This window comes from Antedon bifida, chromosome 1, assembly GCF_963402885.1.
Source record: "Antedon bifida chromosome 1, ecAntBifi1.1, whole genome shotgun sequence".
Taxonomy (NCBI): Eukaryota; Metazoa; Echinodermata; class Crinoidea; order Comatulida; family Antedonidae; genus Antedon; species Antedon bifida.
Window position 1 is genome coordinate 25,951,235 of NC_136226.1, and position 27,935 is coordinate 25,979,169.

The 27,935-nt window shown below is 30.8% G+C and overlaps 1 protein-coding gene across 2 annotated transcripts; it reads right to left on the reverse strand.

Annotated features, from left to right (window-relative positions):
* Positions 1–579: 579 nt before the first annotated feature.
* On the reverse strand, positions 580–27,791 carry LOC144847532 (ras-related protein Rab-27A-like). 2 transcript variants are annotated; one of them, XM_078703939.1, is made up of 5 exons: positions 27,698–27,791; positions 9,605–9,803; positions 8,879–8,961; positions 8,288–8,515; positions 580–6,569 (listed from the first exon to the last, which is right to left on the reverse strand). In XM_078703939.1, exons 2-5 carry the CDS (start codon positions 9,773–9,775, stop codon positions 6,371–6,373), a joined length of 681 nt encoding a protein of 226 aa, XP_078560065.1. In that variant the 5' UTR covers positions 9,776–9,803; positions 27,698–27,791; the 3' UTR covers positions 580–6,370. The 2 variants fall into 2 exon arrangements, with proteins under 2 accessions (XP_078560065.1, XP_078560074.1); XM_078703948.1 differs by lacking the exon at positions 27,698–27,791 and adding an exon at positions 25,404–25,455.
* Positions 27,792–27,935: the final 144 nt, after the last annotated feature.

Genomic DNA, 27,935 nt, shown 5'->3' on the forward strand with positions numbered 1-27,935 from the left:
ATTTTTGTGATTCCAGCTCAAGCCTTGGCATAGTTAAATACATGAATCAGCTTCTCAATCTGTCATAAGTAGACCGAGTAAAACAGAGCCTCTGCAATTCAAAATTGCTATTTAAAAGGTCTATGAAGTTCAAATCAAGGCAATCTAACTACAGGATGCTGAGTTCCGAAGATCAAAGAGTTTATCTGTGGCTGCGAGACAATCAGTTCCACACCCTTTAACAGACACCGCACGCCTCGGAGAATATGTACCTAGTACTATTTGTGTTTGTCGCAGGCAGACATACTGTAAGACCAAAGGACTGTTACTATCTTGGCAAGGTGAACTAAGTGTCCTGTGGTTAGATTGCTTGTTCAAATTTATCTGTGGCTGCAACACAATCAGTTCCACGCCCCTTAACAGACATCAAGCGCCACAGACAATATGTACATAGTACAGTACTGTTGGCATTTGTCGCAGCCAGACATAAGATCAAAGGACTGTTACGTGTTCCTATCTTGGCAAGGCGAACTAAGTGTCCTGTTGTTAGATTGCCTTGTTCAAATACAGCAAACACACAAAATAACTCAACAACACAACTTCATTTAACTCCAAGAAGCAGTTTATATAATATACTAAATAACAACTTGAATTTAAAAGTTGCACATAGAAGTATATACAAACATCATTTTCTGAAATGCTTAGAACCATCTTTGAATAAACACTTTATTGAATGATATAAACAGATCTAATATTCAGGCAAGAAAAAAAAAAGAAACCACAGACTTTATAAATAATTAAGGTGGTATGTTCCAGGTATTAATGGGTGTGAGTTAGAGCACCTGGGACGGTGGGATCCTCCACATAATACATAAAAGTCAATGTCAACAAGTATTTTGATCAATAAACAGTTGACAAAATATTATACTATTAAATTCACTGAATTATTGAATATTAAATTACCATAAAAATGACACAATAGCATAATTAAAGACAATATCATATCATAATAAACAAATAACGTCAAAAATACTGTATGTATATTAAAAAAGCATGAATACATTAATTTATATTCTGTAAAAATCATTATTCTTGTTTGTTGTTTCCCATACTCTGTTTTAGTTTAATAAGATAATTAGCCTTAAAGACAAAGTATTTTAACATGTCTATTTCCAATTCATGATAAATTATTTATCATTTTTATTATTCAGTTAATTATTGAGTCCCATAGTAGTAACATTAGTTGTGTATCTTTAGTATATCATTTATACCAATCTGTAATTGATTAACCTTATTATACATTACCCAGTTCTATTACTGTTCTGTACACTATAATGCTTATAACATACAGTACACTCCTCTCTACTGGCCAGAGTCCACCAATACTGCTATTTTAATGCAGAGTATAGTATCAGATACAAAACATGTATATCTAATTTCACAATTAATATATAGAAAGATCATCGTTATTCACCATGATGATGAAGATAGTATCCAATAACGATAGATTTATTCAAAATCCAGTATTTACAATTTTTAATATCCAAATTAATCAATCTATGTCTGCCAAGAACATCCATCATATATTAAGCAAGTAAGAGTCTGTCAGATGAGCCTCGATCTATCAGGTATCTATTACGTAGGACCAGGAGGTATTAACTGCTTCCATCAGACAGAAGGAATTGTTTGGGTTGTAATCTTCCCAAGTTTTTAAATCATAATAAATACTGTATATATTACAAAATCTACCTTTAATAGTACTATGTTATCCACCATAGAATAGAATAAGTATTCGCTATACATGTACTGTATATATAGTACAGTTGTATATTTACCCTATTCAAACATTCTCATCACAATTAATTACAAATTTCACCTTTACTTGACCCACCCTTGATAGTACTATGTTATCCACCATAGAATAGACATGAACAATTCACTCTACATACACTGTTATAGTATTCATATGCACCCTTTCCAATATAATTATTATAGTCAGTTATAGCAGTCAGGGAATACCCAGGTAGTTTCTGTTCAAATGGGTTCAAATCAGCGAACGCCATTGACATATCTTATACAGTATCTATACAGTACACAGTATTTTTATAATATAAATATTTATGTTCCTGAATCCCAAATATACATATTAATAATATTAGTGTACCCTAAATAATCATAAATTTTAATAATATCATATATTCATTTGATTACTAGTTCATCTTTATATATAAAAAAAAAACAAGCTTCAGAAATATTGTTTATAATTTAAACCACCACAAAATGGATAACCATTTATCTAATTATCTATAATATATCTAATATATATATATGTATTGATATTTAGGAAAATCAAATATAGTAAACAAAATAATATAACCACCATATTTACACCAAGAGCAAAATTTACAAATATAGCAAACTCAATTCAATTTATACAAGATATGATAAAACATTAAATATTACATATCTAAGTTTCATTTATCACATTAATATATATATATTGATTCAAATCAATATTATATTGATATATAAATCCGACTATCTCCCATATTACATTCACAATCTTTGCATTGGTACATAGAAATAAAAAGAGCTGAATTATTTGTTGAATTAATTTGAGTTGTTACAAAGGGGTTTAACATCCAGAAGGCACTAAATCGCAAACTTTAATTGACTTATAAATAAACACAGATGCAATGAGACAAAAAGAAAAAACAAGCAAGGGCTGAGTAGAACTCATAGTTTGTCTGTAAATTCTATTCTGATCATTGCAGCATAAAATAAATTTCCCAGGTTCGTCCAATATAATGTAAAACTTAAAAAAAACCTTTTTGTTTAATAATAATAACTCGTTTTTATATAGCGTTGATAAAAAAACATTCTCACAGTAAATAAAAGGATAAATTGCAAATGATTTGTTATAACATTATACAAGAAGTTATACCTGTAAAAGTACCAAGTTACTCTTTATCTTGTATAGCGATGCCCTATAATGCATTGCCTAATCCAGGTGTTCTTTATTCAGATTAGTGCAAACTGTTTCACACATATTTCTGTTCCATATAATGCATGTGTTTACCAACAGTTTACCCTCTTTCTTAATGAATCAATAATGCCCTTTGATCCCATACCAGTGTTCTACATATATTATATACTATGTTATTGTGTTATCATTGTCATCTGCCATGACAGTTTTCATGTCATCTTTAATGCCTTCGCTTTAAATTCACTACTATATTTACAATACATAATATAAGATTCATAGACCAAAATCTCAAAACTTGTGATAAAAAAAAAAAATCAATTATTGATTCAAATAATTCATTTGTTTTAAAGAGACAAAACATATAAGTCAATAGTGATTACATTAAAAATTATTTTGTGTAGAAATATAAATTTCGAAATTAAATTGCATATTCAAATATCTTTTAAGCATTTGCACAAAAAATACACCATACATTGTAATAATATTAATCAATACTGCAGTGTACATAAATGCATATGTATGACTACTTAAACTTTGACATGTATCACTCATAACATTAACATTACATTAAAAGGTGAAAAGAAAATTATACCTTAGTTAACACCCTGTTGCGTGGTAATGACTTTAAATCACCTTATTATCATTATTATTAAATTAATTTGGATTTAGCTAATGCTCACGTTCTTCAGATCTCTGTAAAATTAAAGATAATTTTTTTTAGAGAGAAGTTTGACTTGTAATCAAATTGCTGTTAATCATTTCAAATTGCTATCAATCCTGAAGGTAATTGTAGATTTACTGGCAGTTATTAAAATGGCCCCTCATATGCCCTTGGTAACACTAAGCGTTATATAATGTTTCTGATTATTAATATTTTGCTAGCTAGAAGCTTCAATGATTTACGAAATATTGAATAAATTACTGTAATATCTTTTTGAACGCCCTGAAGATAAAATTGAAAGTAATATATTTATATAAAACAGCCATTGCGAGTATTTTGATCAGAAAACCCATTCTGTCGATTCTTATTCAACTCCAAAAAGAAAAACGTTAAATGTCATCCTCTCAAGCCATTCGGGCATTACATACGCTAGTCTTATTATTGTAGCTAAAGAAAACGCTTAATGACATAACATATGGCATGCGAGTATAACATACTTAAGAAGGCATCTATGAGTTACAAGTCCCTTCTGAATCAAATACATCATTTTAAATCATAATAAAGATGCATTAATTTCATATAAATTTTAAGAATACAGTATGTTCAATTCGACTGGGACAACAATAGGTTTATTGCCATAGCTTACCTAATATATCAAGTATAAATTGTTATAAATAAACAGCGATTGATGTACAGCTGTGAAATCTTTTGCTGTAAAATTTACTGTTATGAATACTGTTTATTGTAAGGAAAAAGTTTCGTTATCGTCCACTACGTCGTTTGAATAATCTATTCAAGTCCAATTATGAGAAAAAAATATCCAAACAACCCACGCGTACCTGTACGACATGACGACAGATATTATGTGCAATACATGTTTTCCAAGAGGAGCTTAAAATATTTACCGTCAAAATATATTATAACATTGGCAAATCAATTATGGATAATGAGGTCAATAGAGAATATGCCATGAAGCAACTGTGTACACAAACCCATCGATAGCACAATGATGGCTTAAAAACACATGCTAAAATCAATCCTATCTGGCTCCTGTTTTTCTTTCCGTCACCAAATCGTACGTGGGCAACAAAGTATGAAGAGCATGTCAAACTTGCTAACGAGATTATATAATAAGACGTGCAAGAAAGATGAAGTATTAGATTTAAAGAAAATGCAGAATTGTAATTGATTAGGTAAAAAATTAACAATGAAATACCAGCGTTGCGATTACAATCAAGAAGCGGTCGGAGCCTCTACCGAACAGTAATAAATTATCATATAAATAGAATGCATAAAGTAATCCATTGTTTTTGCTTTTTTTTTTGTAACTTAATTTAGTTACATTGTTTTCATCGCCTTGCCTTAATATCAATATATATTGTTGTTTTAGAATGTTATGAAAAAAAAAATTGTATTGCATTCTGACCATATTAAACTATGATTAAAATAATATGTAAACAAGGAATGTTATTTTTTGTCTTCAAAAATGTTTTTTACTTCAAATTAGAAAATGTGATTTAAGGCTTAAACACCATAGCTTGGAAACTGCACCACTTGTGTTTTCCTAAATGCACAACATGCAGAAAAAGTGTATTGATATTCATGGAAAATACATTACAAAATTGAATAAATCAATTAATAACTTTTAAATATACAATTGCATTAATATAAAAATGGTAATATTTAAAAAAATTAAAATAGGAAGCTTTACGATTGCACATCACATAACTCAAAACGCTCTATTGGTTCTGCAGTCTGGATGTCGAGTATCAAAATCGATAGCTCCCTATTATAATCAATCGTAGTATCATAAATCTTTCCAATTTTAAATAAGCAAAGTTCATTACAAAAGCCTATAATACAATATCTTGTGTTGTCAATTGTGAAATAACTTTTTGGAAACAGTAAAAAAAGTACTGTCCAAATTTTAAATTGATAAAAAAAGTGTTTTATAAAACCAGAAAGAAAAATGGTTGCAATTTTAAGGAATATGCTCAACCTGTAATTCATCTACTAAACATTTCACAATACAAACAATATCTATTTAAACTTATATTTGTCCAATCATGGAAAAGGGAAAGATTTCTCATTCAATAAAAATTAGTTTCCAACAATTTGGTGTCAATATAGGCAAAGAAAGCTTGTAAAAAATTAATTTTAATTTTTCTTGTCCAATTGAGATATTTTACAGTATTTGTAGGAAAATGTAGAAGAAATGTAATTAGTTGTGTACAATAACAAATATATAATGTATGTATACATTTTTGACAAAATATAATCACATGGGGGCCAAGAAATCACATTTAGCAAGAATTAGAAGGTGGATTATATTCCAATATATTGAATTAATAGGCTATATGATACAGGAGTCACATATGTGACACAGTATACAGAATTTTCCTTTGATACCGGACAAATTACAAATACATAGTTACCAAGAATCGGTTACTGAAATTAGAAGTCTATGGGTTATACTTTAGCATGAGAGTAAACTATTGTTAGGTCAGGTATGGTTGTATAAATTGTGGTGTTTACATCCAGGTATTTGAGTTGTAACGGTGGATAGTAAGAAGCTTTTGTTTTACGAAAACCAAGTACCTAGGAACTGTGATATGTTTCCTCGCTCGATTACACAACAGTTTTGGTGGATTCTAGGTGCAGACAATGATCAACGACACAATATGCGTAGTTCGTATGTAGGTCATCACAAATCAAAAGCTACTTAATGTTATCGTAATCTCAATCTAACATGCACAACCGCTTCTTGAATCTACGGGATCTTCAAAATCCATTGGTACGTTTTTGCCGTTTTTCGCTACAAAATTTGGAAACTGATTCTTATCTACACTTCTCTCCATCCGCAACATGACATTGTCCAAGAGACACTCAATTGCTTTGGATATATTGTGACCAGTTTTTGCACTTGTTTCAAAATATGGTAATCTGAAGAGAAAAAAACACCAAATATTATATATTTTTATACTACTGTACAAATACAAATCACAAATAAAATAATAGTATGTACAATGATGAAATGGGGTCTCAGGAAACCAGAAGGTTTGTATGTTAGAGACCCCAGATTACTTAGACAAAATAATTTAAGAATTGGTTTACAAAATAATAGTTCAAGTTTAACAGTATAAAAGATAATGAGGGAAGGAGACCAAAAAATAGACAAGCTAATTATTTATAAACAAAATAAACGAAAAATCATTAGATCATTATTAAGGCCAACTCGGACAGCGTTGTGCGACGAGGCCCGACGAGTCATCTAATCTAGAGAAAATTAAACATGTTTAAAGTTCTTGCGACGACCTAAAGACTATGTCCGACGCTATCTCAAGACGACTCGTCTTGTCAGGATTCAACTCAGACAGCACCAATGAGTCAAGATGATCCGTCGGGCCTCGTCAAGACGATTCGTCTTGCCTCGTCAAGACACCTTTAAGAATCCAAGAAAGTGTCCCCTCAATAGAGAATCTCCCACAACACCCCTCCCCCTCCCCTGAATAGGGATTGGTTATAGTGTTAAAACATATCATTGTGATTTGTTTGTTTTACAGAAAAGTGTGAATAAAGGACCATGACTGTACAACGACAATTTACTTTTTCCCTGTTATAAACATTCAATGACGTGTTTGAGCATGTGCAGATGTACGTTACACTCTGTTGCTTTCGTAGTATAAGTGCCACATTAATGTGCGATTGGAAGCTGTCTTTCATACAGACTGGTTGATTACATTACACTATACCCATCGCGCTGATAGAATTTGATCCTCAGAGGACCAAAGTGTCAACAAATTCAACATATAATTGCATACATGGAAATCATCATTTTAAGACATTAACAATGAATTTTGTTCCAGTAATATTTAAAGTACAATTTCAAATTACAAAAGTGCAGTATTCAAGATATTTTAACGATTTGTTACTTCTATTTAATGACAATGATATTGTCTTTTTATTCAATGCTATTTTATTATTTTCAATTCATTGTACTACTACTTGGTACTTTGTGGTTATCCTCTTTAATACTCCACTTGGAAGTCTAACAAAGTATTCATTATAGTAAAAAAAAAGCAATATCCAATAGATTATTGCTGTTTTACCTCTAAAAAATTCAAATTTTCCAATGTCTTATATCAGACATCTTATGTCTTATTTGACAACATGAAATTTCAACCAAAGGCACTATAACTTGATATTACTACGAAATTATTATTTCAAAGTCCACCTTACCCAGTGGCATAACGGCTGCTCACTGGTTAACCCTGGAGACTCAGAGCTTATGGGGGGAGGGGCCCTTGAACAGAGCCTAAAGGAACCATTAAAATGCCCCAGGTTAGAGGGCCACTTTGGGTCTCTAAACCAGGGGCCTCAGGTCTCTGCATTACACCACTGCTTGTACCCTAAAAAAATACTATTATGATATTAAACCATAATGCACCCAGTAGAACAGAAGAGACAATATCAGGAGGAGCTTCTTCACAAGAAACCACAGACAACAAGCAAACAAATAGAATAAAATTAATCATCCACACAGCACAACCTACCTTGACATGTTAAAATGGAATCACATGGAAATTGTCTATTTTAAGTGGAAAATACCAATACAATTTCTTGAATCAGTCTTTCAAGATCCATCCATAGGTTAGACTTACCCAAATTTTTCTGCCATTTCCTTTGCTTTTTCATCACTAACAATTCTTTGGTCTTCAAGGTCAGCTTTGTTACCACACAAAACAATATCTGGATTTTCGCAATAAGCATGCATTTGAAGTTGCGTCATCCAGTTACGTATGTTTAGAAACGACTGCTCATTTGTCAAATCAAATATCAAGATGAATCCCATGGCATCTCGGAAAAAAGCTGTTGTTAAACTACGGAACCTGCAACAAAGAGAATAAATATCAACACTTTATACATCTATATCAAAAATGGGAAGGAAAGAAACACAATAACACCAAATATGCTAAATAATATAAAATAATAGTCCTCACTCAGGAAAGCATGGCACAAATAGACTATAAACTATATAAGTGTATAAAAGATTATTATAAATTTTAAGGATGGCACTAAATAAAATCAGTTGCATTGATACACATCGAAAGGAGTTTAAACGATTGAATGCATTCCAGAATTAATGGCATGGGTTAAACAACACAAAGGAACAACAATGACAATAATTCTATGAACGTTAGATAAATAGCGATACAAACACAGCATAATAAAAAGATTGCTTATAATTGTACCTTTCTTGTCCGGCGGTATCCCATAATTGTAGGTGAACTCTTTGACCTCTAGCTGTACTGTCTGATCCTTTTGGCCTGTGCATCTATAAATGAAAAGATATCAATAATATTAATTCACCCCTAAAAATGACTAACTATATTACCCTGTGGGCTACTGAGAATAATAGATTGTGAAAGTACTGTAAACATTCAATATCCAATTAGAATACTGTATTTTACATTTTAAGTTTATTTCACCTGAAAAACCATATAGAGAGGAATTTATCTTAATTATATTTACTGTTTTATTACTCTTTAACCTCAATAGAATCATGTAAGAATTTGTTTAGACAAATTCCTACATAATTACTGAACTAATTCCCACAGTACATGCATGATGTAATGAAAAAACAACGTTCAAATCCATTTAATTATTACAGTATTAACCTTATTACTGTTGTTGATATCTACCACATTTCCCTAATACAAGGTGCAAAGACGTACTTTGCAATGCAATAATGCAATTCTGTATTATTATAGATAAATTAAATTTCTTAAGGTACGGTACCCTTTTCATTTTATTCAAATCAATTCAAATTAATTTATTACCCAAGCATACATAATACTGCTTAGGATTAAGCCCACCCTAGTAAATAAAGCTCTCCTCCTGTTCCAACTTTTGTGCAATTGATCAATATATTATTTTTTCTAAAAAGGTGGGCTAATCAGTACAGAAGAAAAACTTACAACTCGTTTCTCTCGAAAGTCAATTCCTACTGTTGATATAAACTTGTTATTAAAAGTTGAATCAGTGTATTGGTACAAAAAACTTGTCTTTCCAACTCCGGAGTCACCAAGTGCTAAGAATTTAATTAAGTAATCATACTCAGTCATCGAAGATGATGTCGGGTCACCCATCTCGTCCTAGTTTATTCTGCTGAACAATCTGTCAAAAGATAATGATGGTATTTCATAAGCAAAATATTACATAATGAAATATGGTTAAAAATGTATTGTTGTATAAAAACATAAAAAATGAAGATTAATTAAATCAGACTTTGAATAGGCCATTTTGTAATTTCAACAATGTTAATCACTTCTGTATGAAAAAAAAAGAATGAAAAAATAATGTTTTCACTTATAAAATGACAAAATAAATGGTTAAATTCAACCAAGCGGTCAGCCAATTTTTTTGCTTTAAATTACAGTTTTTTCAGGTAAATAATTTGTTTATAGATCCAATTTTTTGTCAAAATGAATAACTATGTGACATTAAAATGGTATATTCAACAACAACACATTTTTAAAATTATTTTTTCAGGGGGACAATATATTTTTAAGATGAGAAAAAACTGCTGTTACTAGAGAAAACGGATTTGAACATTATATATGCTGTGTGGAAAAATCGCCACTGGTAGAGAGTGTTTAAATCATACAGGAATTTTAAAATACTGTAATTCATCAATGTTCATAACAAATGACCAGTCTAAATTGTGACAAATATTTTGCAAATAAAGTTTACATAGTACAGAAAAACATGTACTGAGTACAAACATATATTTGTGGAAGTCAAAATATTACAGGAATAAGAGCATATATCGGTAAAGAAATTGTGTTCCGGAAATTTTGTTTGCTGTTTGAAATCAAAGACAGTATTGAATAAAATTATGTGACTTGCTTACGTCAGTAGTAATCTATCTTCTATGGCTATTAAGTAATATGTTAAACAAAAAATGACCATCTATGTGTGAAAAATGAGAAAATAAATCTTCTTAATATCCTGAAGACAGCATTGGTCAACAGTTCATACGGCTATAAGTGTTAAATGAAAAATTACTATTTTTGTACAGTGTCAGTAGGTAAAATAAAATCATCCTAAAGGTTAAAATGAGGTTAAGTCATCAGGTATAGTTCTCCACTATGTGAAAAAACTCAAGATATCCAGCATCGGTCAAGACAAAGGAGAAATTCAGTGACAATCATGATCTAATAATAGGGTCAGAAACTATATTGCATGACTCTACATAAAAGAAAACATTTACCATGCCATTTGTTATGTGTAGTACTTGGTGGCATCGCATTATTTGCCAATAATCACTAGTAATTCACAAACTACTGTACCATAATCATAATTTCAGTTTTGTGTATTATTACATTTTGAGAACGGACACCACTCCGTGTAACAAACCCCGTGCTGCGATTGTTGTGCTTCAACGCTCAAAAACTATTCGGCTTGAACAATATGTAGATCTGTATAATTAGCCGTCACATTCTTAATGAGCCCTGTAACTTAGTTCTAATGTAGAATCAATAGAAAACAATGTTATGATAGTGATAAGCTGATCGTTTTAATGGAATGGATTACTGTTGGCTCAAAATAGCACAAACTAATGAATCAAACATAGAAATCATCTATCTTCATCTAAAAACATCTAGTTTGGATATTATTGATAATTTTTCCAATATGTGCAGAATTGTGCTGGGTGGAGTGGAATGCGAATACCCAATTTGTTTCCATTTAGTCCAAATCTTCATCTGACACCTACCCTAAGACTCGGACTAATATTGTGTCCAGTCTTTATAATATAGATTCAAACTGTCACGATTTTAGCGGGATTGTCCCGCTTTCACTGTTAATTGGTCGGTACATATAATTAGGCCATATAGGTTAAATTCCGGGAACCTACAGTAACGGTGGCATATTTTCAGAATTTAAGACTTTCTCACACCTCCAAATCTTTGAGATATAGTTTAATTTTTTATTCTTTTTTAATTTAATTCTCATTATTTTGTATTTTTGTGAGGGTCCCTAATGATCAGCTTCGGCTGGATAGACCACCCTCGTAAAACATTATTTAAATAAATAAAAAACATATCCATCAAAAACAAAAGCACAAATATAATAGCAGGCCAAAGCTTAATTAATTATAAACTCCAAAAGCATTTCATCAAGTATTCTTAGAATTAATAATGGTGTTAACTTTTATATCAATCTTTCACCCAAAATACTGCACCCACGCCCCCTTCCCCAAAATTTTCAAATCTTTTTATATCAATTCCAGCTTTTGAATGTCTGAATATCCATGTATTATTGTTTATTATTATTAATAGTAAATAATAATTTTACTGTATTGTAGTTTTTATAGAGCTTGTCATCAATCTATCATCTTTCTATATCTAGAATCATTTTCTACTCCATTGCTGATGAAAAGGAAAACATTGAACTATTTTGATGTATGGTCAGCTCATTTCATGCATGATTATATTTTAATATCCTACAGACAACAGGATTTAGTAATTAAAGCTTTAAAAAACATCTGATAATTCTTCCTACAGTACAATACCTTGATGAAAATAAATAACTAGCAAAACTCTAAATGTTCAAATACTGCTTTATATTATAATTACCAGAACAAAATTGCCAGATAAATTAGACAATTTCTTGCTTGGATGGTTTTGATGTAATGTTCTGAATTACAAGACAATGTATTCATGTCAATCAGATGCAATGAATAATAACCATTGTTGGAAGATGCAAATCATCCTCAATTGCACATGCAATAGATGCTTTACATCTCTCATCCTCTCATGTTAATCATTGTATTGTCAGCTATCTCTCTTCCAAACTATACCCTTGGAAGTATAGTATGCTATACCTATTTCTATTATTTACCTACAGAGGCACGGAGAGCGCTTTAAGGCCCATTTATACAATTGCACATGCAGTAGGTGCTTTACATCTCTCATCCTCTCATGTTAATCATTGTATTGTCAGCTATCTCTCTTCCAAACTATACCCTTGGAAGTATAGTACGCTATACCTATTTCTATTATTTACCTACAGAGGCACGGAGAGAGCGCTTTAAGGCCCATTTATACAATTGGCATGCAGTACAGATGCTCAGTTACATCTCTCATCCTCTCATGTTAATCATTGTAAGTCGGCTATCTCTCTTCTAAACTATACCCATGGAAGTACAGTATGCTATACCTATTTCCATTTTTTACCTACAGAGTTACAGAGAATGACGTCATGATTAGTAAGAGCAATAATATCTTAATTTATTATTCTTATTGATCATGACGGCCTTTTATTGGATGTGAACAAATATTATTTGATCAAAGAAATCTAAATCTTTTTAGTTCTAGAATAAAAAATTCGAATTTCTTTCTTTTTTACTTTTTTTTACTCAACAAATTAGAAAATGGGAATGGTTGAAATTGTTCAAAAAATCTGAAATAAATGTTGTCACACACTTGAATAGCTATCGTATGCTAGTTTTTAATCGTGTACAAATATTCATCATTTCTTAAATAAATGGTGTTAATGGCTACAAAAGGAACTTAATTAATATTGATAGTATCAGGACTGATGATACAAATTGAAGATTGTATTGTAGATCTTTTAAGACATAAAGTGGCAAGCCAAGTGAATGTACTTAATGAATCAAGATGCTAATTTATTATTAAATACTAATTTACATTAATTCAGACACAATTTATGTACAGTAACTGTCACGTTTGTGTCCCTAATTAGTAAAATTAAGATCTATGTTCAAGTATACAAATACTAGCCTTGGTATTATTTAGTACAAAAAGAAAATATATACAATACTCAATAGCTATATAACCACTGAATAGACGATTATAGCAAAACAAACGTTAATTATTACAATATTTTATGAATTAAACATAACTAAACAAATGTTATGCATTATGGCTAAATTTGTATGTGATAGTAAAATACTGGTTTATCATTTTATTTCTTCAGAGAATTAAAAACAAGTCTGTATTACGACCAATCTTTTTATATGTGCATAAGCCCCGAAAACTAGTATTAAAACACTAAAACACAGAAAATTTGTTTACATCAGTTTCTAATTTGTCTTTTTTCCTTTGTTCTCTTTGCTGTATGTACAGTACTGTATGTTGTTAAAGGTACAGTTACATTACAAACAGACCCAAGTGGAGAAAAACAATACATGATGTAACTGAAAAGATTGATGGTAAAAGGAAGGAAGAAAATAAAAGACTTGAAGTGCCATAAAAGGAATCTTTTTATGCCTACAGTACAAAATACCCATCCTCGTCAAACAAAATATAATAGATGTGCTTTTACGATCTTTATACAGAATAATTACAGTTCTACCCATGTCTCTCAAAGTATAAAAGGCTCTAATATGAGTCAGAGAATTAACATAGTTAATGTATGTGCACGATAAACCCAAACAACCAAATATATCATTCTTAACAATACCGAAACATTGACAGCTGTCATAAGACTGTTTTCAGTTTATTGACTTTCCTTGTACAGTACAATATTGGAGACAATAATAAAATAAATGGAATCCATGAAAGAATGGATACTGTGGAGCATTTTTCATACTAACCAAGTGCTATCATTAATTTCTTAAATCATCCGAAAAATGGCCTCATGGGTTTAATTTTTCGGAGTTACTCTATCTTCGATCTAATTTCATGTATTGTAAATTGCGATACAGTACACCTCAATATAAAATAGTCAAAATACCATAGTATTATCAGGGAGTGCTTATCATAACAATCTAGATAGCTGTTATATACAAATACAAACAAGCACAACAATCACTTTACAGTTGGTGTTTAACATCAATAAAAGAAGACTGCAAACGATTACCCGGCTAATTACACATCAAATATAATATTCTAAGCTTCAATGAAACCAAATTATCATTGGATAGGGTATTATTTGTTATCCTTCATCTGAGACTATGAATTTGTCATGTTAAAATAAGAACATTTAGTAAATATTGCTGTATTTATGATGTATGACAAGAACAGTAGAACCTCTATTAAGGGGACACCTTTAGGACTCAGAAAAGTGTCCCCTTAATAGGGCTGTCCAATGAATAGGGATTAGTAGTGTTAAACTTTACTGTACGCTTCTTTTTTTTCACAAGAAAGCATCCTCATTAATAGGGTTGTCCTCTGGAGAGGTTCTATAGCATTACTTCCATCATGCTAACATAAGAAACCATAGTTATTATCGTTAGTGAAGTATGGCAAGCCATATTTTAAGTCTTTAGTAGTTATGGTTGTTCATATTTATAAAAAAAAAAGAGTATTAGTAACGGAAATCCGTAGAGAGGAGCTTTCAGAGGACGAAGGATAATCAATTTAAGCCATGATATATTAATAGAAAGTTGTACTGGTACTGTAATATCCTATTAATGTGTTAAATGGAGATTGATAAATTTGATCCAAACAAGTAATTGAATATTATCAAATATTATATCAATGAACAATGCAAAAATACACATAATATGAAAAAATCTGGTTTTTTTTTTATTTTGTTGTTGAATATTCCATTTTAATGTCACATAATAGTTATTCAGTTTGACCAAAAATTTGATTAAAAAAAATAATTGACCTGAAAAAACTGTAATTTAAAGCAAAAAAATAGTCAAACCCAACAGCCAATGGGTTTTTGGTTGAATTTAACCATTTAGTTTGTCATTTGTTCCAGGGTTTTTTTCTACAGAAGTTAAAACTACAAAGTAGCCTATTCAAAGTCTGATTTTATTAATCTTCATTTTTCATGTTTTTGGGGGACAATACCTCTTTAAATTAACAACCTAATTCTTGTGTTGTTTTGTTTTTCAAGCAACACATTGACCCAATATAGTAATGACAGACAGATTCATTTTATGTTCGTTGAAATGGCTTGACAGATAAAATGCCTTAATTACAATAGTTTAAGACAAGTAATGATAATTTGCTGTGCTCTTAAATACTCGCCAACCTGCCAGATTTATCTCATCTGCACAACGTAGGCGTGCTGTTATTGAGTGAGCAATATGCTTCAACAATCATTTGGCAGTTATCATTTCAACATCCTTCACAACACATGCATTTAGATTAAAACACAATACATTAAAATAAATGTGATATCTGTGCTGCTCATTCTCATTCTAATAAAGTATTATCCTGTCCACTTCGGTTGCGTGCAATCTTTTGTTTATTCTGATACATGGTCTCGCATTCAGAGGAATACAGACATTTATTTTAATGTATTTTGTCTAATCTAAGTTATATAATAATAAGCAGGAAATAGCCAACTGCTAAAGCAGAGGTTTACTGTATATTATCAATTTTGCCGTAGCTGCTAATAGTGTATTTATTTATTTATTCAATTTCTGCCATATACATTACAAAGAAGACAAAACAATTATAAAAGGGGGCAAGGAAAGACCAAACAGGTGCTAAACACCTATGCTAGTTGGTCAACCCAGAACAGAGAACAGAAAGAAAGAAATAAATAATTACGTTCTACAATTAAAGCATCTACAAGAAAACACACATTTTCAATATCAAAATTATTTAAAAAATATTGAGATAATTTAGTAATTTGGTTTTAAAAGAACTTTTAAGTTATTCCAAATTCTGGTAACAAGAAAAAAGGTAAAACTGTTAAGACTATGAGCCTGAACTGAAATATTTATTTTCAAAGACAAGAAGAAATAGATTTATTAGACACATTGTGGAACATTTATTTTTAACTGAAAAATAGAAAGAAAAGAAGAGTAAGACAAAGATTCCAATTCATGCAAATGATTGCTAAATGCTACAGTAAACTGTCGGCTAAATTGCCAAAGAGATGACCATAAAATAAAAGTCAACGTTCACAATGGAAGACACAAGAAGACTTGGTAACAACAGATACCATACTAAAATCCATATTAATATTATAATAAATTCCACCGTAACATTTTCTTTATAATACATAATTAGTCAAGGTTACTATTTTGTTGACCTAGTATTTGAAAGCAAAATCTTGAAACTATCTGTCTATCTAACTTGGTAAGCATTTCTTGTAAAACCTCATCTGAACTGGCTACTGTACATCCAGACGACCAAAAGTCAATACTGGGACTATACCTGGGGATATGCCTGTTTGTGAAGTCAGAAATAAAGTAGGGGGTGGCATTAGACCCAAAGTAGGATTATACCCGAGGATATAGGTAATCACAATGTTTAATATCAGGATATTAGTTTTAGTACATTTTTTAAGTTAATTAAATGATATTTATCATATACAGGTACTTTACTTTTAGAAATTTACCATTAGTCGGTTGTGCAACACTGATCACACACTATTGCTATTAAAAACTGTGTTATTATTTTAAAACAATATTAATAACTAAAAGTATATTTTGTTCTGCTCAAATTGAAAGCCATGCACTAATGCTAAAGTGTAATGTTCCATAAAACATAAAAGGTGATTTTAAAAGAAAGCCAACTATAACTTACAAGTTGCTGATCTAATATTACCTATCCAATGAACGCGCGTTGTGTTGTGACATTTTTCAAAAATTCTAAAAAGTGATGGCTATGATGTTAACATTATTATATTAATTTTAATTGTATTTTAATCAAAATTAAATATATTAAAAGAATGTTTTTTATTGTTCACTTATTATTTATTAAAAATGACTAAGTATTTCTAGTGAAAACATTACTTTAAAATTAGTCCAAATCGCAAAACGAAATTCAAAACTTTGAAGTCATTATTGTAAAAGTTATAACCTTTCAAAAATGCTTCCAATTTTAAGAGCAAAAAACACCATTTTTCAACCAAAAATCATACATTTTTTACAACTTCAAAGAACCATAACATTAGAACGGGTTATTAAGTTCTTTTCGTGTAACTGAAAAGAAAAAGTGAAATAATTAATTTAACTTTTTTCATTGGGATACTGTCTATATACTGTACGCAACATTACTCATAGCAAGATTCTCAGTTTATCATTATTTATAATTTAATAATTGGTGCTATTTTAGTGAAAATTATGGGCAGAAGTGTTAAAATAAAATGACTGGAGGAAATCATTTAATGTGAAGCACGTAGTGGAGCTGTAGCTGTTTATTGTACAAATAATTGTAGGTGTGTACCTATTCCAGGATACCTCACCCAAACGACATGTATGGCAGACAGCATCACAGCTATACTGTACATATTGAGTATGATATACTGTATGTTCTCAATAATAGACCGCTAATACAGTAGGCCTACTTTTTGAAATAAAATTGTATACCACCATGGATAAATATAACAAAGCATATTCCAGCCAATGGCATTGGATAGATTAATACCTAATTATACTGTAGTACAGTACTATTAGAAATTTAAATATACAAGTAATACAGTAATAACAAATATTCACAGAGTAATTAGATGTTTTGCCCTACTCTATTCACTTTTATATGAATTTTATATAATCATTGTAAATTTTAAGCCTTTAATATATATTATGTCATTTGAATATTTAATATTTTATGTGTTGTACTGTATGTATGTTTTATCAAGGGCCCTGATGATCAGTTCTATTTGGAACTGGATAGGCTACCCTCAGTAAAGATGGTAATAAATAAATAAATAAACTCTGACGTAATTTGTACTTTATACTAAGTACATTTGAGAATACTTGCGAAAAAATTCGCAAGTAGTTCTCGGGTGGGACTCGAACCCATGACCTCCAGATCACTAGCCTGGCGTTCATACCCCTAGACCACCGAGCTTGCGCTGATGGCTAGTGGTTAGATTCGAGCCCAAGTAAGCAGCGGGTACTGCACCAACAGGATTGTAATTGTAGTTTTGCGTCAGGGAGTTGAGTAATTAGATGTTTTGCCCTACTCTGATGTAATTTGTACTTTATACTAAGTACATTTGAGAATACTTGCGAAAAAATTCACAAGTAGGTCGTGGGTTCTGAGAACTACTTGCGAATTTTTATTTAGTATTCTCAAATGTACTTAGTATAAAGTACAAATTACGTCAGAGTAGGGCAAAACATCTAATTACTCAACTCCCTGACGCAAAAACTACAATTACAAATATTCAGAGTTAAATTAAATGTACTTAAAAAAGTATGATATTTCTTTCATTATGTAAAAGAAAACCATACTATACTGAAACAGCATTAGGCATTAACTTGATTTAAACGTGTTGAAACCTCGATACCGATCATCTATCAAAGTGGACCTGCCTTATCGAAACTACAGTGTAAATATTCTGTAGATAATGTTTGTTGTAGGCGTATTTGTCTAGGTCAAACACAAAGCATTTGTCAATGATTAGATTGCAACAAGTAAACGTCTTTAAATGCAAACAATTACTGTTTAACCCCGTAGAAGCTATAGCTGACAATCAATGACCAACTTTGATTTTATAATTGACCATGTACAATTATTTTCAAACTAAAAAACGAGGTAGAATCAAAGTACAGAGAGATGAAAAAAGTGCAACTCTAAACTCTCATTTCATCATTATTAGGAATTAAAACCAAATTGTTATGTTAAAAAAATGATACAACCAGTACTGTACACTGTATGGAGAATTTTACTTCAACACACAATACAATACACACATAATAGCATACAAACTCGTACATTCTTATAAACTCTTATAATGTAGTTATGTTTACTCCAGTCAAAAAGTCCTGTACTATACTATGACTGAACCAGGATTTGAACCAAGAGGTCCTTAGGATTGGTACAACTGGTAAGTAACCACGATGTCAATAACTACTACCAGATTGCTCTATACTTCAATTGTCAATTTGGTTCAATAAGAAAGTCTGGACTAGTGTCATTACCGTATTATATTTGCTGCCTTTTAGGCATGGTAAAGAAATAAAAAGGTGCTATTTTACACTGTTTTAATGTAGCATAATATTCTTAATATTAAGTGAATTATAATCATAAAACTTCCAATAAAATGATTGTTTCCATACATTATGTTGATTAACATTTGCACTTTAATTTCCTGCAACAGCTTTCAAAATAAATGTTATAATTTAGTAATAATTTAAAATGTATAATAATTGTGTTCAGGAGAATGACTCTTTACATTGGATATTTTAAGGCTAAATAATTTAACTGTAAATATATACTGTATAAGAGATTTACATTTAAATTTTGTTTATGAAAATTAAAAAGACAAAACCAACATAATCAAAACAAAGAAATCAACAAATAAGTTTGATGATGACATTTGTGGATATTTAAAGATGTTTTAATTTCACAACATTTGACCATCTTTTATTTAAATGACACAGGCTACAATAAAGAACATTCTAAAAAATCAGTGACAAATCAGTAGGCAAACGCACACTGACCAAACTATCACAAACCAACATTTGGTGTTGCTAGTCTACGAGTGCCACTTACCTGGATAAACTAACAATACCCTAAGAAAAGTCAGAAGTTCATTGAACAAGGTGATCCCTATGGAATATTAGACTAATCTGCCAACCACGCCCCCACATGGCCCTTGCCACCCTCATCATTACTTTACAAATACTACATACAGTATACTGTTTCAAATGCTAAGCAAAAAAATATCTTACATGTAGCTCTGTCTACACTATCAAACTAGTTTTACAAAAAAAGTAGGATGTGCCCAAATATGGTAGTGATATGCCCAAACATGGTAGTGATATGACATCATCATGTCCATATATGGGCATGTCACATTTCTGTTGTCAAACTAGCTTGATAGTGTAGACAAACCTTTACAGTAACTTGTTTGCCAATCAAATTAAAATTTAATTTTTAACTCATTATAATTATCATTACAATAACTGAGAGGTGAAGAAGCTACAGTAGTAGTACAAATATTGTAAAGAATCATACAATAATTACAATCGAGTATTAGTAACTAGTTGTTCATTAATAATCAATTCAATAATCTTCTAATTACACACTCCAATGTAAATTGAGTGTAACAACAACATGGCTGTCATCTTTAAGAAATACATCTTGAATATTTTATGCAAATACTGTATGATAAGATCATAAAATTCTCGCAGTCAATTCCCTAATAAAATCCATCTTGCTAATTATAAATTTATGCTGGCAGCAAATAACTGCTATAGTATAATGTACATACACTGTGTAATAATATATTGAAAGGATATTGATAATAATGTAAAGCATGGTGGCATAATCAGTGAGGAAAGAATCTATTTAATACACTCTTTTTGAACTTTTGTTTGCAGTTTTTAGAGTCAATTTCAAAAGCTGTCAGAACAAATCTATGGCTGTGTTTCTGCAGCCATTACAAAATTATCGGTTAATTTTTTAACCAAAGATTTATGCTTGAAACGTTCACTTAAAAAATTGAGGTATACAGATAGGCAACCATCAAGAAATGATGGTAAACTTGGTGGTGAAGACAAAATAATACAATTATCATTATCTGTTTGGGATGTTAACTACAGAATAATAAATGTATTGCTATTAAATAAAGTAGGTGAAACATTCAGAATGAAATCATCAAGTGACAAAATATATGCAGTCGTGCATCAATAAAATGGGTTTTTTTTAATTACCGAAGAGATTATCATACAGAATATACTGTAGTAACAAGAATTTCTGAATAAAAATTTCTAAATGGTTTTGAACATGAAAATGGATTACGAATTATTATTATTATTAATATTATTAATATTATAAATTCAAATTATAGGAAATGATAATAGAATCAACCTGGTTTAGAGTTTGAAGTTCATACAAATAATTTATTAATAATAATGTAATCTTATTGTGTTCAGAAGAAAAAAAGGAACGTTGGGGATGTTCACAAGGTAAAGGTACAGTATAGCCTGTAAACTATTGATATACAGTCATCTGTACAGTACATCGACCTTTAAGGCCCATTTACACTAGGACGATAACGATCGAAGATAAATAGACATACATAAAACAAAAGAAATATAAAAACTTATTCATTCTAGAACTATAGAATAACCATGTACAGTACGCTTCCTTTGATGAAAATGATATTTTCACACGTCAAATCAAATTACATCATGATTAGTAAGAGCAATAATATCGTGACAATACGATTTTATTGTTTTTATTTATCATGATGTCATTTGATTGAAATTTTAAAAATATTATTTTTATCAAAGACAGCATAAATGATTATCCTACAGAAAACCTTTCTAATTTCTTTTGTTTTATGTAAAAAAATGCATGCTTATCTATTTATCATCGATCGTTATCGTCCTAGTGTAAATGGGCCTTTATAGACTTATGATTTAGTCTATGAAGTACACTGTAGAGATAAAAAATGTGTTCAAACATGACTTGAAAAAACAGTTCAAAGGTTTAGTATGTGTTACTCTATAGTATAGTTATCCGCTATGGTTTAGCCTTGTCACAGTCTCTAACTATTAAACACTGAGTGATACTACTGTATACTATTGCATAGTATCAGTACAGTACTGTTGGTACAGTACTATACACATCTGTTGATCAATCAACATTTTCTACTAAAAATTATTTATTCTATGCAACAGTTGTTTCCATTGTAATACTATATAATTCCATACTACTGTACATCTAAAGCCTTACCCTAATACTACTCCCCTTAGTCTAGGAAGCTTTTAATTTGTGATGACCGACGACCAAATTACGTCATGCCAATTCATTCTGTGCATGTGGAAATAGTATGACGTGTGTCCACGCTCTCCACCTCGACACAGGTTTGATGGTTTCTAGGTCCAGATGACGACCGACACATTATGACCTGACTTAGGTTGGTCGTCAATCGTCGCAAATCAAAAGCTCTCTATTCAAAAACAATCAGTTTACTGTAATTTGTGATGACCAAAATAACTAGTTTGAAAAAATATAAAAATCATGAATTTAAAAAACACCTGTCACATCAGTGTCATTGACAAGAAAGAGATTCAATCTGTAGGAGTGAATTATTAATGTTGACTTAACTACTGTATTAAATCCAAGAAGTTTTAATAAATAAAAGTATTACCGCGTTTGAATGAAGTGTGCTTAGCTGGCCTCTACAGTAGATTGATGTTTTCACATTTTGCTGGTTTCCAAGTGACTGACCGTGTCAATTACAGTGCATGGTATAAATAATAAAAAGCTACTTTACCTAACATCTCAATTATATATGAAGTGAACATTTTAATTACTGTATTTTTTTAAAATACAGTGCAGTAGGGTAGCACACGTCTTGGTAATTCTTTTTTGTTATTTAAACAGTATTATTATCAGTTTTTTCACAATTAGGTTGATAAATTATTACTGTATTTGAACTCAATGCAATTTAAAATGTAAATGTAACCTTGAATATTATAAATAAACTGTAAATAACTGTATTTTGTATTCAAAGGCAAATGCTAATAGGCCTACAGTACTTATATTCTACTGTCTGAAAAGGAATAGCATACTTTGTTATTATAGAATATGTATAGTATACATTGCAACAAATAAAGAGCATAGCATAATAACATTAACAAAGGTTAATATTATCAATTGTCAAAATAACAAATGATCACCTAAATAAAAAGGTCTTTGAATAACAATACATTGCTTCTTTATTAACTTTAAAACTAAATTTCCTTACTATATGCCTAGAACTGCTACCAACACACTACTGTATGAGTATGAGTATACTGTATTTTATGCCCCGATTATATCCCCAACAATTACAAGAATCATAAATCACTCCTTCACAACATGTAAATTCCCAAATACGTGGAAAATAGCAAAGGTCACGCCAATTTTTAAGAATGGTGAAAAAACTAACCCTAATAATTATCGTCCCATTTCCGTCCTACCTATACTTTCAAAAATAATTGAACGAGTCGTTTTTAATCAACTTTATGCTTTTTTGAATAATAATAATCTGTTATGTATAAATCAATCAGGTTTTCGACCATCATACTCAACATCTACTGCACTTACAAAAGTGACGGAAGACTGGTATAGTGCAATAGACGAGGGTAAGCTGGTCGGAATCTGTTTACTAGATTTTAAAAAGGCCTTTGATACGGTAAACCATAACATACTATTAAGCAAATTGAGACTTTATGGTTTAAGTAAATATGTTTTAAAATGGTTCGAGAGCTATCTGTCTGAGCGAAAGCAATTCACAAATGTAAATAATACATTGTCTGATTATACACACATCCAATGTGGAGTGCCTCAGGGGTCAATCGTGGGCCCACTTGCTTTCCTCTTATATATAAATGACCTATCGAAAGTTGCAAACAAATGTAAAATAAGTATGTATGCTGACGATACTATAATTTATTGTTCTTCAAAAAATGAAAATGAAATATACCAAAGTATAAATGAAGAACTTATACAAATCCACGATTGGCTAAAAAATAATAAATTGAGTCTAAATGTCTCTAAATCCGAGTTCATGTTGATCGGATCGACAAACCGATTGGCAACCATCAAAGAAAAAAATAGATCAGTTAATATAGATAATGCTCTTGTACCACGCGTTCGATATTGCAAACATCTCGGTATCATAATAGACGAACATTTATCATGGAAAAATCAGATTGAATACATTCGAGGTAAAGCTCTAAATGGATTGGGTATGCTCAGACGATGTAGCTATTATTTTCCACAAAACATTTTAAAACATATTGCAAACTCTATTGTAATACCTTACTTGAGCTATTGTAACATCATTTGGGGAAATAGTAGTCAAACTCTAATGAAAAGAGTTCAAACTATCCAAAACAGAACAGCTCGAATCGTGTGTGGTCTAACATGGGACACACCTAGTAGTGAGGCACTAAGACAAATTAATTGGTCAACTTTATTTTATCAAGATAGATATGAATGTTGTATGGTTATATATAAGGTTTTGACAGATAATGCCCCACCTTACCTAAATAATGTATTTACATACAATGATATAAATTATAATCTAAGGCACAGTGATACACATCTATTCATCCCGAAGCCAAAAACCGATTTTAAAAAACGAAGTCTGTCTTATCGTGGAGCAATTATATGGAATAGTCTCAATGTTGATACCCTTCCAAATTCAGTTAAGTTGTTTAAAACGTATCTGAAAAATGCATTGTAAAACATAATGGTATGGTAATTTACGATGGTGTACATCCAACTTTTAAAATGGCTAAATATCATGTAAAATGTGTGTTTTATCACTATTATTTTAAGGTAAATGAAATCAAAAAGATTTATTATGTATTACAGTAGAATCCCCATAAATTATACACTTCGATAAGGGTTCCCGTTTACACGGGAAGTACCGGTATGGTGTACCCTAAATAGAGGTGTCAGATGAAGGGAATTCTGCTGTAATTTTGTTTCTTTTCAATTTCAATTTTTTCGTTTCTTTCGTATTTATATGGTGTTGGTTTTTTTTGTAATACAGTATCACGAACTTGTGTAAAAACAATCAATGTTGATTGAACGAGTTGTGCTGTACATCAGTCTCGTGTCTAAATAAAGTTTATATATATATACTAGTTTTGAAGCAATTAAAGGTTTGTTTGAATAAAAAAGTAAATTTCTATCAATGGTATTATATTTTTGGTGACCTACATACTGTATAACGCTAACCCTAAAAAGTAACAAATGTAGTTGGTATTCCTTCTCCTTACTTAAAAAAGATCTTTTTCTGAAAATTAACGTTGACATGTCTAATAGTTAAAAGCTTTTGTCCAATCTAATTACCTCTTCATCAAAATTATCAATTTGTACTTACTTCAAATTACACTAACATAAAATCTTGCACAACCTGCATTTACTTTGCCTACTGTGTATGATGATGAGTGTGAATAATAAACATAGTTTTAGTATTTAAACATTAAATTTTAATAGGTCTGATGATAGTAGTGTTTACAAGTAAAAACCTACCATCCTTTTTGATAGGCAAATAAACTAACAAACTTAATGACATGGAGAAGATAAAAATGTGTTTCAACAACAAGAAAGCGTTCAGTTGTTTTTCAAAATCTTTTCTTAAGCAACCTGTATTATCAATTCAACATGCAGTGGCGTAACTTACTGGCTAAACCCAGGGGACTCAGAGCACAAGCAGACCAATGCAACTACCCAGTGTTGGAGGGCCATTTAGTAGTGCTAACAGTAAACCAGGGGGCTTTTCCCCATGTGTTACACCACTATCCACATGTAGAAAGTTTTGAAATAATGAAATACTATACTGTACTTTGAAATAGATCAGTGATTGTACAAAAAGTAATGCTTTTCTAAGGTGACATTATCCTGTATCATGTTCTTTTAAAAACTTTTAACGGTTATTTAAGAGTGGTGATTTTCAAAGAAAATGTATACAATGTAAAAAGCTCTGGTATTTTTAGCTGGAATTAAGCTATAATTTGGTAATCGACATTGAACGCAATTTTATTTGACATACAGAGTGCTGATTTATGAGGATAACTTGTTTATCTATGAAATATCAATTTCTACAAACAGTTTAATCCACATTGTCAAAATATTATTCAGTTTTATACTGTGTTTCATTAGAGTCATCATGGCAAAACATACTTCACCTTCTCTAGAATGACCAAATACCAAATGAATTAATTAAAAAAAACTTTATTCTGGGAAATTTGTTTAGTCGTACAGTAGTAGTAAACAAATATAATAAATATGTTTAAAAAATGCACAAGAAATTACAAAAATTATCATCTACGAGTTAAATTACAAAAATTTGTCCAGTGTGAATCAGTCAAGACATAAACCTGTATAAAAATAAGTTTTACTAAATTATCCTACTCTGATCAGGGAGGTATTACTATTATTTGTATACCTCATGCTCTGATGATTGAGGAATTTGAAAGGAAAATACTGTATCAATGACTAATAATACACTAACTCACACAGATAAATAGCGATCCTCTCAACACCGCCTGGATGGGTGTTGAAAAGAAAATCCTATCTTGCAAAATTTCAAATTGCACATAACATAGTATGCTGACTGGTGGAAATAGTGTATTTCAACCTGATGGTATATTTCCATTATTGAAAAGAGTTATGTTGAAAAAGTGTTGTACTGTGGAAGTTAGTAGAATATACTATTGATTGGCATGGCCAGTCAATCTCGGTTTATTGTGCGACCAGTTCTTTTAAGCCGATAGACAACACAAAAAAGGTACGCGGTCGATAGAAATTAGACATTAGACACAGTAATGTTTTTTTTGATGGATTTTAATCGGTGAAAAATTATTTTTATTTTTTACAATCATAACAGTGATGTAGGCCAATCTTTTGAGAACATTTTGCATTAAATATGTTTGTCATACGATACGATCCTACGTTCAGTTAGAAATTAACGCGGTTAGAAATTAAATTTGGCGAAAGTGCTGATCCTCCTGCTCTTACTATTTATAGACAACTTAACTTTTTGTGATACGGAAGAGAATAGATGACAAACAGTCGTGATCAGCATGTTAATTATAAAATCATAACTACTACTGAACGTAGGATCGTATCGTATGACAAACAGATTTAATGCAAAATGTTCTCAAAAGATTGGCCTACATCACTGTTATGATTGTAAAAAATAAAAATAATTTTTCACCGATTAAAATCCATCGAAAAAAACATTACTGTGTATAAGCATAGGTGTGTCGTCGTGCAGTCGTCTACAGCCTATATTCATGAGCAAAGAAATTCCTTAATAAATTAAATATTAAATTATTAATTCATATACATACAGGTTCGACCGTGCCAATACAAATATTTAATTTACACACAAGGTTGACCGTGTCTATAGCATCAAAGCCTTTACTACCTATGCACCAAGTCCTACTGTATTATACCAGATTAGTATCAGTCAGTCATAGGCCTACCTTGGTAGGCCTACCTAGACAGTCTGGCTGTCTCCGTGTTTAAAGTGTTGTTGTTGTGGTGGGTGGTTATCTGAAAATTCACAACAGGTTGCAGTCGCAACTTAATATTTCAGACATCTATCGAGTAACGAGCTGAAATTAATGTCAAAATAGCTTTATCTTTTCATATTATATATTAACTTACTTTGTTTACCTACTGATATTTATGCTTCAACCTACAAACAACGAAAATATAATGTCCAGTAAAGGCCCTACAATGTCAGTGTTGTACTACTACACGAAACCTGAAAAATACTTTTTGATAAATATGCAGAGCGCCACCAATGTCTTTACTGCTGCTGCACACAAAATGTTGTGCATGATGTAAAATACGGAAACGTCCATAAATCGGGAAAAAAAATAAGGAAAAGCCAATAAGAAAT

Excerpts from the sequence above, each read along its gene's own strand:
- LOC144847532 (XM_078703939.1), bottom strand. The coding sequence starts at position 9,775 with ATGGGTGACCCGACATCATCTTCGATGACTGAGTATGATTACTTAATT. Across the intron at positions 8,962-9,604 it reads ACTTTCGAGAGAAACGAGTT|ATGCACAGGCCAAAAGGATC; the intron begins GTAAGTTTTTCT and ends TTTCATTTATAG. Across the intron at positions 8,516-8,878 it reads GATACCGCCGGACAAGAAAG|GTTCCGTAGTTTAACAACAG; the intron begins GTACAATTATAA and ends TCTTTGTTGCAG.